Raw genomic sequence first — 15,340 nt, forward strand, 5'->3', positions numbered from 1 at the left:
GCCTAGTGATGTTAAACCAATTGGCTATAAATGGGTCTTTGTACGAAAAAGAAATGAGAGAAATGAGATTGTAAGATACAAGGCACGCCTTGTTGCACAAGGATTCTCTCAACGACCTGGTGTCGACTATGAAGAAACATATTCACCTGTTATGGATGCAATAACTTTTCGATATCTCATCGGTTTAGCTGTACATGAAAATCTTGAAATTCGTCTAATGGATGTGGTTACAGCTTACCTTTACGGTTCACTTGATAATGAAATTTATATGAAAGTTCCAGAAGGACTTAAAATGCCTGAAGCATGTAGTTCAAAATCTCGGGAAATATATTCAATCAGATTACAAAAGTCATTATATGGCTTAAAACAATCAGGGCGCATGTGGTATAATCGCCTCAGTGAGTACTTGATAAAACAAGGTTATATAAACGATGTCATTTGTCCTTGTATATTTATTAAGAAAACAACATTGGGATTTGTTATTCTTGCTGTTTATGTTGATGACATTAATCTCATTGGAACTCCAGAAGAGGTTCAAAAGGCAATTGAATATCTAAAGGAAGAATTTGAGATGAAAGACCTTGGAAAGACAAAAATTTGTCTTGGACTACAAATAGAATATTTAGTAGACGGGGTCTTCATCCATCAATCTGCCTATACTGAGAAAATCTTGAAACGATTTTACATGGACAAAGCACATCCATTAAGTACTCCAATGGTTGTCCGATCACTTGAAGTGAGTAAGGATCCATTCCGACCTCAAGAAGAGAATGAGGAACCTCTTGGTCCAGAAGTACCTTATCTTAGTGCAATTGGGGCACTTATGTATCTTGCTAATGCTACGAGACCTGACATAGCATTTTCTGTTAATTTGTTAGCAAGATATAGTTCTTCCCCTACACGAAGACATTGGAAAGGAGTTAAACATATATTGCGATATCTAAGGGGAACTAGTGATATGGGTCTGTTTTATACTAACAAAGATAGTGCAGATCTTGTTGGTCATGCAGATGCAGGTTATTTATCTGACCCACATAAAGCTCGATCACAAACAGGCTATCTGTTCACATACGGAGGTACTGCTATATCATGGCGATCTACGAAGCAGTCTATTGTCGCTACTTCTTCAAATCATGCTGAGATAATAGCCATTCATGAAGCAAGTAGAGAATGTGTATGGTTAAGATCAGTAATACATTTTATCAAAGAAAGATGTGGTTTGAAGTGTGACGTCAAGATACCCACAATACTCTTTGAAGACAATGCTGCATGCATAGCTCAATTAAGAGGAGGCTTTATAAAAGGAGATAGAACGAAACACATTTCACCAATTGTTCTTCACACATGATCTCCAGAAGAATGGTGATATTGATGTGCGACAAATTTGTTCAAGTGATAATCCAGCAGATCTATTTACCAAATCTTTACCAGCCTCAACTCTTGAGAAGATGGTTCACAAAATTTGAATGCGAAAACTTAACCATCTGAATCGTGGTTTTTATCAGGGGGAGTAAAATACGCACTGTACTCTTTTTTCCTTAGTCTAGGTTTTGTCCCACTGAGTTTTCCTAGAAAGGTTTTTAATGAGGCAGCAAAAAATGCGTATTATGTATATCTATGTACTTTCTTTTACATAGATATCCAAGGGGGAGTGTTGTAAAATAGTTGGAGTGCCACGTGGGCCCAACAATTGAAAGGTAGCATCACTATTGATTGTGTATACATGCCATATGACACCTTTCCATTATTGATGTTAATGTATGGCTATAAATAGCCACTGTATGAAACATATACATACACCTTTGAAATAATATTACTTCCTAAAATTTCCTTCTTTTAGTATATTAATTTTAGTAAGTTTTTATATAACATAAAAATTTTTTTGAGAGATTATTGTATCTTTAAAATGCCAGGGCATGCATCAAATTTGATAAACTCGTGTACGTGTTTGGACTCAGAATTTGGAGAACTAATCTTTTTCTCCCTTTTTTTTTTACATATAAGTTGTTTTAGTTAAAAAATTCTTTCAATTTCTAGAATTGAGACGACTATAATATATACTTTCTCTGTTGTTTTTACTTGTTCATTTTTAAATTGATATATATATTAAGAAAATAATTAATAATATAATAAATTTATTATTTTACTCCTATTAATTATGAAATAAATAAAAAAAATTACTTTTTTCAAAGTAATTAATCATTTAATTGTAGATATAATAAATAAAAAAAACTATTCTTTCTTTACTTATCAAAATAGATAAATAATTAAAAATAATTATAAAAAAAATTAAAAATAAAAATAATTATAATTACATAGTCAGTATAGTATCATAAAATAAGGTTATGGGAGGATAGGTATACACAAGTTAGTATCATAAAATAAGGTTATGGGAGGATAGGTATACACAAGTTTTACGCTTACTCAGAGACAACTTTATGCATTGTAAAATAAGACACTTGCCTTAATCCCAGAAATTCGTGATGTCCCCCTTTTTTTTTTAGCAATAATATAATTATTATAGATTTTTTTTCAAAAAATAGGGAAAAACTAAAAAAACGTACTTTCCGTTTCAATCTTTTGAAAAATTATTATATATTAGAAAGGTGACTTTTTCATATAAAAAAGAAAGAAGTCAATTATGCATTTCTAAATAATTTTGCATCATAAAATAAGTTTAAAAAAAAACATTTTCGATGAGACTTCAACTCAAAAAAGAACAATTAAGAATATATAAAAGTGAAACATAATAAAATATTTTAAATAGTAACTACAAGTAGTACGATAATTAAAGTAAGAATAACAAATAGTAGCAAAATTTCTTTTAAAAAAAATTAGAAAACTAGTACTACGAAATCAAAATACAAGCAAACAAATAGTGACAAAAATTAAAAAATTAAAATAAAATTAGAAAGCTAGTAATACGATAATGAAAATACAGAAAACAACAAATAATAGCAAAAATTGAAAAAAAAAAAAACGAAGATAGAACATTAGTAATACAATAATTAAAGTAAAAGAAACATTTTTTATATATAAAGAAAAAAAACAAAGATAAAAAACTAGTAAGACGATATCAAAGTACAAGAAATAACAAATAATAACAAAAATTGAAGGAAAAAAAATTAGCAATACGATAATCAAAGCACAAAAAATAATAAATAATAGCAAAAATTTGAAAAACAAAATATAGAAAATGATTAAATACGATAACCAAAATATAAAAATATAACAGATAGTAACAAAAATCGAAAAAATTAAAGACTCAATGAAAATGTGATATATATGAGTTAGTTAGCTAAACCAATTATGCGCGGGAAAAAAACAACCCAAACTGCCAAGGCTATAAATACATTTCTTCTTCGTCGTCGTCTTCCTCACGAACCAAACTCCATTTCTTTTTTTCTCTGAAATTCTGATTCTCTGCTCCAAGAAAAGATGAAGAAAAACCAAAATCCCTATAACCCATACCTTCCCAAAGAAAATGGTTCTACAAGTTTTGAAAATGGTTCTACAAGTTTTCCAGCCTCTATTGATCCTCCTTCAAATGCACCAGACCCTGTTCCTTCTTTCGCAAGTCTCCCACTTCAATTCGATTCTAATCGATCGAGTCTATCGATGCGTTTCGCTCGTCTATCTACTTCAGAAAACCAACAAGTACGCCAGCCAATAATCACTGATCCACATAATCAAGATCAGTATCTTCTCACCTCTGACATTGGCTCTTTTTCTCATGGATCTGGCGCTGTTTTCAAAGCTCTATATACCGAACACAGACCAGATTCTGAAATAACTGCGCATTCTAGATGGGTCACTTTGAAGATCATCGATATGAATGATAATGAAAGTGAAAGTCGTGATCTCTGGCGTCAAGGTAAAACAGGTCTTATGGATACTCCTTATGGAAAAATAATTGGATCTAGGAAAATCTTCAGTGTTGTAACCAACATTTTCAGTGATAATGATGAGTTGTTATGTGTTGTTTTGCCGTATATGTCTGAGGGATCTCTTCGATATATTCTATCTACTCGTCCTCAGAAAAAATTGTCAGAGGAATTCATTTTTGTTGTTCTTAAACAAGTGCTTATTGGTCTAAGAGATGAAATTCATGTTGAGTTTAATCCAAAGGTTCATAAAACTTTGAATGCTGGAGATATCTTTGTTCATTTCGACGATGCTACTCAAGAAATATCGATCAAGTTAGCATATGAAGTATCTGCTTATGATTCCGAAACCCAAAATCAAGGCAATAATCGATACGCTCCGTTTATGAATCCGAAAAATATTTTTAGATGGGGTGCTGCACCAGAGGTGTATGAAAGAGAAAATGAAGGTAGGAGTGGACCAAAATCTGATATTTGGTTATTTGGAATAACAGCACTGGAATTAGTGTATGGGGATTTACCTGTTCGGAATCGTGTAGACTTCAATTATATTGTCGATGAGATAAGGAAGAAGAAGAAACTGCCCAACTCACTTAAAAAGATGATGATCAAGAGGGATGGGAGATTCAAGAAAGTGATGAGGAATGTGGTTAATCGAAAGAAAAGGGTGTTTTCGGGGGAGTTTGAGGAGATTGTTCTTGCTTGTCTTAGAGAAAATCCAGTGAACAGACCAAGTGCTGATCAGCTTTTGAATGCTCCATTCTTTACTGATGCTAATGACAGGTTTAAGCAATATGTGTTGAATGGTAGAAATTGAACAACTTTTCGAGTATGATGGTACTAGTAAGAGTAAAAATTTAGATATATTCAGCAGATTCTTGGATTAACATTGATGTATAGTACATGAACTCCTCTGTTTTTCTGAGTTTGTGGATTGTATACATGAAATGGAACTTCTGCTGGATTTCTTATTTTCTTCTGCTACTGATTTTTATGTGCAAATCTATGTCGAATACTTGTGGATTCGATTAGTCTATGAAATAATGGTACAGAAAGATATGAGATGTCTTCGATCACCAGTCTTGATTCGATGGTTTAAATTCTAGAAGCACGAGTGTTGATTCTGTTCTTCGATATACTCAGTTATAAGCTCTCATACATCAACATATAAATTTTTGTTGTTAGAAAAGACTTGAATCATTATAAGGATATGACCATATAAACTTGCACAGGCTAAAACAGGAACATGAGTAAATTTGTATGCATTATTATTAGGTGAAAGTATCTAGAATCATTTTAGTGTTTCTGCTAATAGAAAAGATTACATACTCCACCACCTTGTGTTGATCCAACATAGATACACATATGGTAATGGATATCAACACCTTTTTAAGAACTGTTCTGTTAGTTCCTTGCTGAAACTTTATTGACATACTACTGCTTTTTGTATTAAAATACATATGAGGCCTATTTTGATTCAACTAATGAAAAATAGAGAAAGGTGGATGTGCTATGAAAAATGGGTAGTATATGTCACGATATCCGAGACTACCTCTTAGTTGTAACATGGTGCTTAAAGTCATGAGTGACCCAAGCTAACTCTTGATATTGACATAGTCATGAGCAACTAAATATGAACAAGTAAAAGAATGAAAAAGACTGAGCGGAAGCATGATTATTGGATTGTTGGTTTAATATATTTTTGGACAAAGTTTTGTATACAACAACTGTAATGTGAAAGGAATCTAAAATAGAATAGACTGAATACAACAACTCTAACTGAATTTCCATGAAGTCTCTACTAATATTGATTATAGTTAGTGAGACATGAGGCCCGCTTACCTTATTCAATACATGTGAATAGAATAACTTCAACTAACTAGGATCTTGATAGTAACAATCTGAATGTACATCATATGAAATATGTAGGAACAAGAGGTATGTGAATCAACACGAACAATGTACTAAGTATGAGATATATGGATGATAAATTGTAAAGCTGGACTTGATGAATCTGTGACGCTAGATTGAATATGAAACTGAAATTCATGAATTGATGAAATGACCAAGTAGTAAAACATGCAATTGATAAATACTGAAACGAAATTAACTAATTAAATATAATGCCAATGCAATAATCTGAAAAGCTAAACTGTGGGATATATTCTTAATCTATATAAACCATGTGAATAGTAACATGGAGTCTGTTATTTTATTCTCATACCGAAAAAAAATTGTCCTACATGTCAAGGCAAGGACAATGAGTTTGACCTAAGGTGGATCTTCTAACTAATTTCTATATGAGACAAGAATCTATGGTGACACATTGTTCTAGGACTTGGGGATTTCTACTAAAGGTTCACGAACACTAAACGGAAAAACCTTCATTCCAAAATCTCGCTCGGTGCTAAGTAACTTCCAATGGAAATATATAAAATTATACCATATTCATAATCTTATTTTCTTTAAAATGGTGAGAATCTAATAATACCAATTCAATTATAAAGATTCATAAATTATAAGAATATCTCCTTTGAAATATCATGACTTCATAACATTACAATTCATAAGAGATACTTAATTGGAAGCATCTAAATCATGAGATATTTCCATCTTTTCACTCCTCCTTCTCCTCTCAAGCTCTAAGACAAAATTCAAAGGCAAATCAAAGCATAAGACTTCCAAGCAAGACTTTTTCAAATATTTTTAATGATTATTCTCCAACTAATGTTCTTTCAAATCTTTTTCAATATTCTTCTTCAAAGTAAATACTTCTCTAAAGATTTTAATCTTTCCTATTTAAGTCACTTCTTAAAATCATGAATCATTAATGGAATTATTAGCCCTTGGCTATAACATTTTCAAGAAACTAATTCTAGAACCTCAAGAAATGATTCTTGTTCAAATTAGAGTTCTTCTTTAAGATCCATGGAGCATGGAAGGTGTGTAAGATAATTAAAGTGAAGAACTTTGTTATTCCTCACAGCCTAGTCCTACAATATATGTTTTTAAGATCAAAGCTAGGGTTTTTATCCTCAATTTTATGATTTTGTATTTCATTTATCTCCTATCATTGATTTTTAATTTTTATAGTCAAAATTATGATATTTATGACATTAATGATTATTGAATCATTATTCATGATTATTGTACCACATGGACCCCTTTCTAACTAAAGTTATTTAAAAATCTTATCTTAGTATTCCATGGTTCACGACTTCTTTAAAATCTTGAACATACTTTAATTATGAAATTAATGCATATGAAATACTACAATAAGGTTTTCAAATAAAATTTATTAGAAAGGGGTTCATGCAGTATAATAATCATGAACCATAAATTAATAATCAATAGTGACATAAATACCATAATTTTGATGATAAAAATCAAGAATCAATAATGGAGATAAAGGAAATACAAAATCATAGAATCTTCGGTAAAACCCCTAACTTTGATCTTAAAAATATATATTGTAGGAGTAGCGGCTAAGGAAGAACAAAATTTCTCACTTTAATAACCTTACATCCCTTAAACGCTCCATGAATTTTGAAGAAGAATCCTAATTTGAAGAACGATAATGGAATATCCTTTCTCGAGATTGTTGAATTAGTTTCTCAAAAATCCTATGCTTAAGGGTCAAGAATTTTGTTAATCATTCGTCATTGTACGAAGGAATTTGAATGGGAAAGGTTAAATTCTTTGAAGAGTGATTTACCTTGAAGAAGTATCTTGAAAAATATTGGAAAGAACATTATTCGAAGAAGAATCTTGCTTGGAAGTCTTATGCTTTGATTTTTTTAGAATTTTGTCTAAGGGTTTGAGAGAGGAGAAGGAGGAGTTAAAAGAAGGAAATATAAATGTTTAGGACTTCATTGAAGTTGATATATTTGTATTCTTTCAATTGTATTCATTAATATACTTGATATAGTTATGTTCGATATAAGATATAAATCAGTACTTGATACTACGAGTACAATGTATTCATCCTCTCTGTCAAATGTATTGTATATCAATTATATTCAATCAAATATAGGTGAGACTTGTATTCTATATTAATAGTACTCTGACAAACTATATTTGTATTTTGTATCAATTGTATTCAAAATACAACAAAGACAACATATATTCATCATCTCTTCTCTATCAAAACTATCTTGCCCCTCTCCCCCCTCTCTCAATCTCGCTCGTCACTCTCCTCTCTCTCTCAATATCGATTGTCTCTATCCCCTAACATGTAGCAAAATACAATAGTTTTATATCATTATATTCACTAACATACAAATCAATTGTATCATTTGTATATGTGATACAACATGTATTCAACTTCTCTCTTCCCGATTTCGTTCGCCTTTCTCTTCCATCTGCTAGTCTTGCTAACCTCTTTCCTCCCAAACATGTAACTATTAATCGTAATTCAGTAAATTATAGCTATAGATCTCTAATTAAGCCCAAACTATAATCATTTAAAGTTCCTCTTAATTTAATTCATGTTTGTTTGATTTAAATAACTAAACAAGTATCCTATATTTATTATAATCCTTATGAATTTAGATCTAATTAATTTTAAATGACAATATTCCACCAGAGTTAACCAGTTTGTAAGGATTTGCAATCTTGGATATATAGTCATCACCAATCTCCAAATATCCACTTGAATTTTCAAAACTAACCTGTGATTGGACAACTTCTCCCCATTTTACATTGTGGTTCCTTTTATGCATTTATGTATCAATCTCCAAATTTCATGCATGTATGTATCAATGTTTAAAGACACGACCGTAATAATATTAATTCAATTATATTTATACAATTTATGTAATATTTTTATGATCAAATTTATAAATGATAAAAACTAGGGATATCAAAGTGAACCCAAACATAGGTAACCCGTCCAATTCGTTCAGAATTTTAAGGGTTGGACTCAAGATAATTTGAATTGGGTTCAATCTCAACCCATTTAAGCATAACCTATTTGAAGAGAATCCTCAATTGAGCCCAATTCAATCTCCAATTTCAACCCGTTTTAAAACTTTTTATTAAGATATGTTTCTATATTTAAGGTATAAATTATTATCTATGTAGCATCTTTTAGGGTTTATCCATCTACTTGTTACTTTTTTAAAAAAATAAGTTCGAGCTAAAATTCAAATTGTGATTATAAAAGTTAACTATCAATATGTTAAATTAGTGAGATTAATCGGATCAAATTGGGCGGGTTAAGACACAACCCGTTTTAAAGCCCATTTGAGCCCAAAGTAAACTTAGGCAGGTCAAGACCCAACCCGATTTCTTTCTCAACCCATTTTAATATTTTCAATTTTAACCCAACCCACCCATTTAACACTCCTAATAAAAACTAATAATTTTGAATCAGACGAAGCGTACATAAATGAATAATTATATAATTAATATACATCAATTAAATATTTCAACAATTTTTTCTATCAAAAAATTAATTACTATTTCTGTGTACATATCCACCACAAAATTGATAATGATCTACTATTCATTTTTGAAAAAGCATACGCTAATTGAATTTCTAAAAAAAAATTAATTTAAAACATTGCTCTTATTTTACAACAACTTCTTGATATGTATAAGAATGTAACTGTCTTTTAAATAGAAGGAAAAAACTTTAAAAAACATGAAATGTTTTACAATCATAGGCGTCGATATTTAAATTATACGTTATGACATATTAAAAAAAATTTAATCAAATTGATAAAAATATTATAAGAATTATATAATTGAAGTCATTGATATATTGCGCTTTTGAAATTCATTTGATAACTTAAGTATCTCATGCTAATTATATTGGTATAAATACTTAAAAATATTATAATAAATATACTATAAGTTGCATAAAAATTGAAATAAGAGAATACAAATTAGGATTGATGAATGATGATCATATTCAACTGTTATTATTATTATTATAAAATACATCACACTAAAATAGCAAAGGACATAAATCGCATACTTTTTGTTATCTTCTGTATTCAAATTAGCAAATCAGAAGAAATCAACACTTTTAAAGCAAAATTACCATTTGTCCCTTATAAGTTTATAATTACAGAAATCTCTCAAACTAATACAATAATATACCGATGATACATTAATCTAATGTGCAAGATACATTACATTTTATGCATGATACACTAATCTGATGTATATTCTATACACAATACACTAATCTGATGTGCGAGATACATTAATTTGATATGTTGATACATTAATCTGATACATGAAAATGAAAAATCTTGAGAATTTGTAAAACTAATAGAGAATAATGGTATAATAAGAAAACTTAAAAATGAGATTTCTGTCATTTTACCAATATTATGTATCCAATCAAAATTTCTTTGCAAATGCTTTTGCGGAAGTTATATTTCCTTTCAAAAGATGAAAAAAACTTTTTTTTTTGTGACCAAAAGAAGGGAACATATGCTATATCGAAGGAAACAAACAAAAACAGATTGTGATGAAAAGTTTGGGTTTGTAATTCGATATGAAAAAATATTGTTGGATGTGTCACCACGACCAACAGGGTGCTGTGCTACAAGACACAAATTAAAACTAATGATATTTTAATATAAATATCGAATATCAAATAGTAAAAATAAAAGATAAAATGATAAAGAAAAAATAAACTCAATCTTGCTCGCCTTTATCCTTTATCCTCCCAACATGTAGCTAAATATAATAGTTTTTTTATACAATTATATTTACTAATATACAAATCAATTCTATTATTTGTATTTGTGATACAACATATATTCAACCCCTCTTTCTCACAGATTCACAGATGTTGCTCACCTCTCTCTTCTATCTCCTAGTCTTGCTAGCCTCTCTCCACCCCAAACATGTAGCTATGGACCCTAATTAAGCAAATTATAGCTACAAATCTCTAATTAAGCCAAAACTATAATCATTTTTAAAGTCCCTCTTAATTTAATTCATTTTTATTTGATTTAAATAATTAATCCAATTCAATCCACAAGAAAAAATAAACTCTGAAATATACAAATTTGAATTAGTCAAGTCCAATATGAATATCAAGCACTAAATAAGAAATAAAAAACCAAAAAAAGATTAATTACAAAATTTCCACATTTTAATTTACTTATTACCATTATCCTCGAGAAGTTTTTAAATTTTTTAAAATTCCTCATTTTTCTCTCAAGTCAAAAATGTCATTAATGTATTCAATTCTCTTTTTATTGTATGAACGCTTTGATTTTGGCCATTTTAATGTTTTAACGCTTATATTATTATATCCGTTTAAGAGATTTTTGTAATTATAAACTTTTAAGGGATATAATTTTACTTTAAAAGTATGTAATTTACCAAAAAAAAAGCTAAAGTAGAAAGGTTGAACCAACCCAAACCCAAATTAAATTGAGCTCTCTTATACATGCCGAACACCAAATAAAAAATTAAAAATATATAAAAAAAAATCCAAAAATGAAAAAGTGAGGACCAACCAAGGCCTTATCATCGGAAATTGTCTCCCAATCATACCCTCTATCAATCATGAACATAAGACTACAATAAGAGGAAAGTTCAGACACAATCACTCTACATTTGTATTTTATATTTCACATACAATACTTAGCTCCTTCTTCATTTGTTTTTTCATATATTTTCTTGTTTATATGCCTTTTCCAAGAGCTCTGCAAAATTGACCAACTCTCCTTACAAGTGTTCTCCTCATCTGGTATGTTCTTGTCTTGTGGATATAAATTTTGAATTTTTATGTATTTACTTTTTGGTGTTCACTTTTGTTAAAGTGAAATTTATATTTTTGTTGGGATAAAAACCATCAAATATATGAAATTTGACTTTTTTCCCTGTCAAAAGGTTGGATCTTTATGTGCTCTCTGATCTGTCCCAATCAGTTTTAATTTTTAAGAAATAATAGGTATAATGCACAAACAACCCCTCAACCTATGTCTGAAATATCAAAGACGCAATTGTGCTATACTATCCCTGAACTTATTGTATTAATAATTTTCTACCCCTTTTTGGTCTATGTGGGCCCAGCGCTGGTTGATTTTTTTTCAATCTAATACCACGTAGGTCGAAAAAGGTAGAAAATTACTTATAAAATAAGTTCATGGTAATAGGACCTTAGTATAGTATAAGTGTGTCTCTGAGATTTCGGGCATAGATTGAGGGGATACTTGTGCATTTTCCCAAATAATAAAGTGAGATTTTTGAATTTTATGGTATTGAATTTGACTAAACATAGAAAGAGATTATTTTTTGGGATAGACCAAAAAAAATGTAAAAGACTTAAATTGGGAAAGAGTGAGTAGTTTTAAGTAGACTACCTGAACTCACCTTGTTGAAATTACGGAGTCTTTACTTGATTAGTTGAAACTAGGGAATCTTAGTTGGTTGACTATTTGAACTCTCAGCTTGTTGGTGAGGATTCGATTCGTGAGGCTTTGTAAGAAAAGTGATTTACCTCATTAGCCTAAGGGCTTTGCAGTGTTTCATTTTCCCTCTTTCTCCTACAGTCAGTGTTCTTTACTTAATTCTGATCTCAATCATTGGTGTCATTTGAGTACTCACTCCCTTCCAAATTATGTGACATAGTTTGAATCGCCACGGAGTTTAAGAAGCTTTTGAAAGTTATGATCTGAAGCATGTCATACGTTTGTGTGGCTACATAACTTTTGAAACAAGTGCATTACGATTAGTTTTGTGGCTATCCACTTATTATATCAATCATGTGTTTTTATGATTTTGCAGTATCTAAAATGAGCACCTTAGATGTCGCACGCGCTGAGCTTGCACTTGCAGTGTTGTATTTGAACAAAGCAGAAGCAAGAGACAAGATATGCAGGGCTATACAATATGGTGCAAAATTCCTGAGTGATGGACAACCCGGGACTGCTCAAAATGTTGATAAATCCACTAGTTTAGCAAGGAAATTGTTCCGTCTTTTCAAGGTCGGGAATGTGATGTTGAAATGCGTGACCATCTCTTTTATCTACTTAAATTATGTCTTTCAATACACCACCTCATGTACGACCTGATCCCAAGACCTTTGTCTGATCTGGTGGTACCATGTTGAAGTGTGTGGCCATCTTATTTAAAAGCTTAAAACTTAAAACTATTAGAGATAACAGACTTTTATTTATTTGATTATGTCTTTCGACAATGGATTTTCATGATAAGAGAAATTCTTGTTTTAACAATAATATGGTGGTCTGTTTTAGGAGTAGCAAAATTTCTATTCCGAATTCTCATTTCCACGTTCATACAATACGCCTCATTTTATTATGCTGTGCTACAGTTTATCAATGATCTTCATGCTCTTATTAGCCCAAATGCCCCAGGAACCCCACTTCCACTCATCTTGTTGGGAAAGGTAAAGAATCTAACAAATTATCCTTTCGGTTTCTTGTTAGTTCTTGTGTTTCCTTGCTAACAAACGTCTTGATTTCAGTCTAAAAATGCATTACTATCAACTTACTTGTTTCTGGATCAATTTGTGTGGCTTGGAAGATCAGGCATTTACAAGGTATTGAATTACTTTGTATCATTGATACCGAAATTTGTTATGAAGATAGCGGAGATGAAATATCCTCACACTCTTTCTTTTGTTTATATAGAACAAAGAACAAACGGAGTTAATTGGCAGAATCTCTTTCTTTAGTTGGATGGGATCCTCAATTTGTACCGCCTTGGTGGAGGTAATTACCCTCATTGGTAAATTGGATTTATCGCTCCTAATATTTGGTTTTATGCCACTAATTTGGTTCGTTGTTACTTACACCAGATTGGAGAACTTGGAAGGCTTTCATCATCAATGAAAAAGTTAGAAAAGGAACTAAAGAATACTGATAAATATATGGTTTGGGAATTTCAACCATTTTTCGCTTGTTACTATTGAAAATTCTGCTTGTAGATTGTTATCCATATTTGGTTATTGCAGAATGAGCAATATCGAAGTAAGCTTCAAAAGTCGAATGAGAGATCTCTAGCCCTGATTAAGGCAGGCACAGATATAGTGGTTGCTGTTGGATTACTTCAATTGGCACCCAAGAAAGTCACCCCTCGTGTAACGGGAGCCTTTGGCTTCGTTAGCTCGCTGATTTCATGTTATCAGGTGTGTATTAGTACTTACTACAAGTTCTACACTCGTCTTTTCATCGATCACCTATGTTTTTTAAGTTAAGTAGAAATGAAAAGATAAAAAAGTTACAAAGGGGTGCACCCCGAGCTTCGGTTAAGTACATGACATGTGAGTTAGATGCACGTTCATATCTGTAGCCAATTGGAATCGAGCTAGCTAGAAGCCCACGTCTCTGGTACTGAGTTGTTTAATTTTTCTCGTGCAGTTGCTTCCGTCATCGCCAAAGGACAAAGCATCCTGATAAAGGTCTGATGCTGCTCAAGAACATTTCCCAATTCCCAGATCACCAGAATAAGTTGTTATAAGTTATTTTAGCAGTTTGTGCAACAAATTGTGGTGGAATTACACCTTGTTGTTTACTATATGTTAAAATTATGTGTTTTTAAGTCTCGTAGATCTTGTTATCAACGTTAATAATAAAAGATTCTAAATTATATATACTAATAAGATAAAGAATCTGTATGCTATCAGTGTAATTGTAAAAGCAGAGTATTTTTCTATATTTTGGATAACTTCGGTATTAGGTAATATCGTATCGAAAGCAGAGGTTTCATTTTATTTCGTAATATGTTATTAGTACTAACCTTCAATTTATTTTCAAATGAATTAAGTTTATATCTTATACATAATAAACACATGTATTTAGTCGCATGTTGATTCTTACTCATCTATTTAAATTTTAGTTAGTTCACTTGATAAGTATTTAATATATCTGTCTCTGTGATTATTTACATAGTTATATTAGTTTTGGAATATAATAAATTTCTTCTAGCTATTCTTATATTTAAATGATATAAAAATAATGTCGTCATAGTTTTGTTTCTTGAATATCTTATGATACGTACTGTATAAATTTTTTAGTTATGCATATTATTAATAACAGATAGTATTAAATAAATAGTATAAAATAATATTAGTATTTACTGTGTACTAATCCTAGTCCTATTAGGATTAGTACTACTTAATCCTAGTCCTATTAGGATTAGTACTCCTTCCTATATCTCCTATATATATCTCCCATGTATTCCCTTAACACTTCAATACAATCAATATTCCTTCATGGTATCAAGAGCCAGAAAACCTAGATCTTCTTTTCTCTAGGTTTTTTTTCCTCTCTTCTCTTGGGCGGCGGCAGCCATGACAACCGAGGTGGATCCTCTCGATTCACTTCCTTCTGGCGTTAAACTCCTTCTCAGGCATCTTCATGCCCTGATTCCCGAAAAATTATCAGACATAAATTACCCTACATGGAAAATCACCGTTCTTACAGCCCTTGAGGCCAATTACCTTCTCAAATACGTCGATGGAA

The 15,340-nt window shown here is 30.9% G+C and overlaps 2 protein-coding genes across 2 annotated transcripts; both read left to right on the plus strand.

The window, feature by feature from the left end:
• Window positions 1–3,438: 3,438 nt before the first annotated feature.
• LOC107032683 (serine/threonine-protein kinase BLUS1-like) lies at window positions 3,439–4,701 on the plus strand. Its single transcript, XM_015234258.1, has one exon. It carries the CDS (start codon window positions 3,439–3,441, stop codon window positions 4,699–4,701), a length of 1,263 nt encoding a protein of 420 aa, XP_015089744.1.
• A 6,654-nt stretch (window positions 4,702–11,355) lies between these two features.
• Window positions 11,356–14,531, plus strand: LOC107002694 (peroxisomal membrane protein 11C-like). The gene is made up of 8 exons (XM_015200834.2): window positions 11,356–11,601; window positions 12,642–12,841; window positions 13,189–13,263; window positions 13,342–13,416; window positions 13,508–13,588; window positions 13,675–13,749; window positions 13,831–14,004; window positions 14,237–14,531. Exons 2-8 carry the CDS (start codon window positions 12,650–12,652, stop codon window positions 14,270–14,272), a joined length of 708 nt encoding a protein of 235 aa, XP_015056320.1. The 5' UTR covers window positions 11,356–11,601; window positions 12,642–12,649; the 3' UTR covers window positions 14,273–14,531.
• Window positions 14,532–15,340: the final 809 nt, after the last annotated feature.

The sequence above is a fragment of the Solanum pennellii genome, chromosome 10, assembly GCF_001406875.1.
Source record: "Solanum pennellii chromosome 10, SPENNV200".
NCBI classification, from domain to species: domain Eukaryota; kingdom Viridiplantae; phylum Streptophyta; class Magnoliopsida; order Solanales; family Solanaceae; genus Solanum; species Solanum pennellii.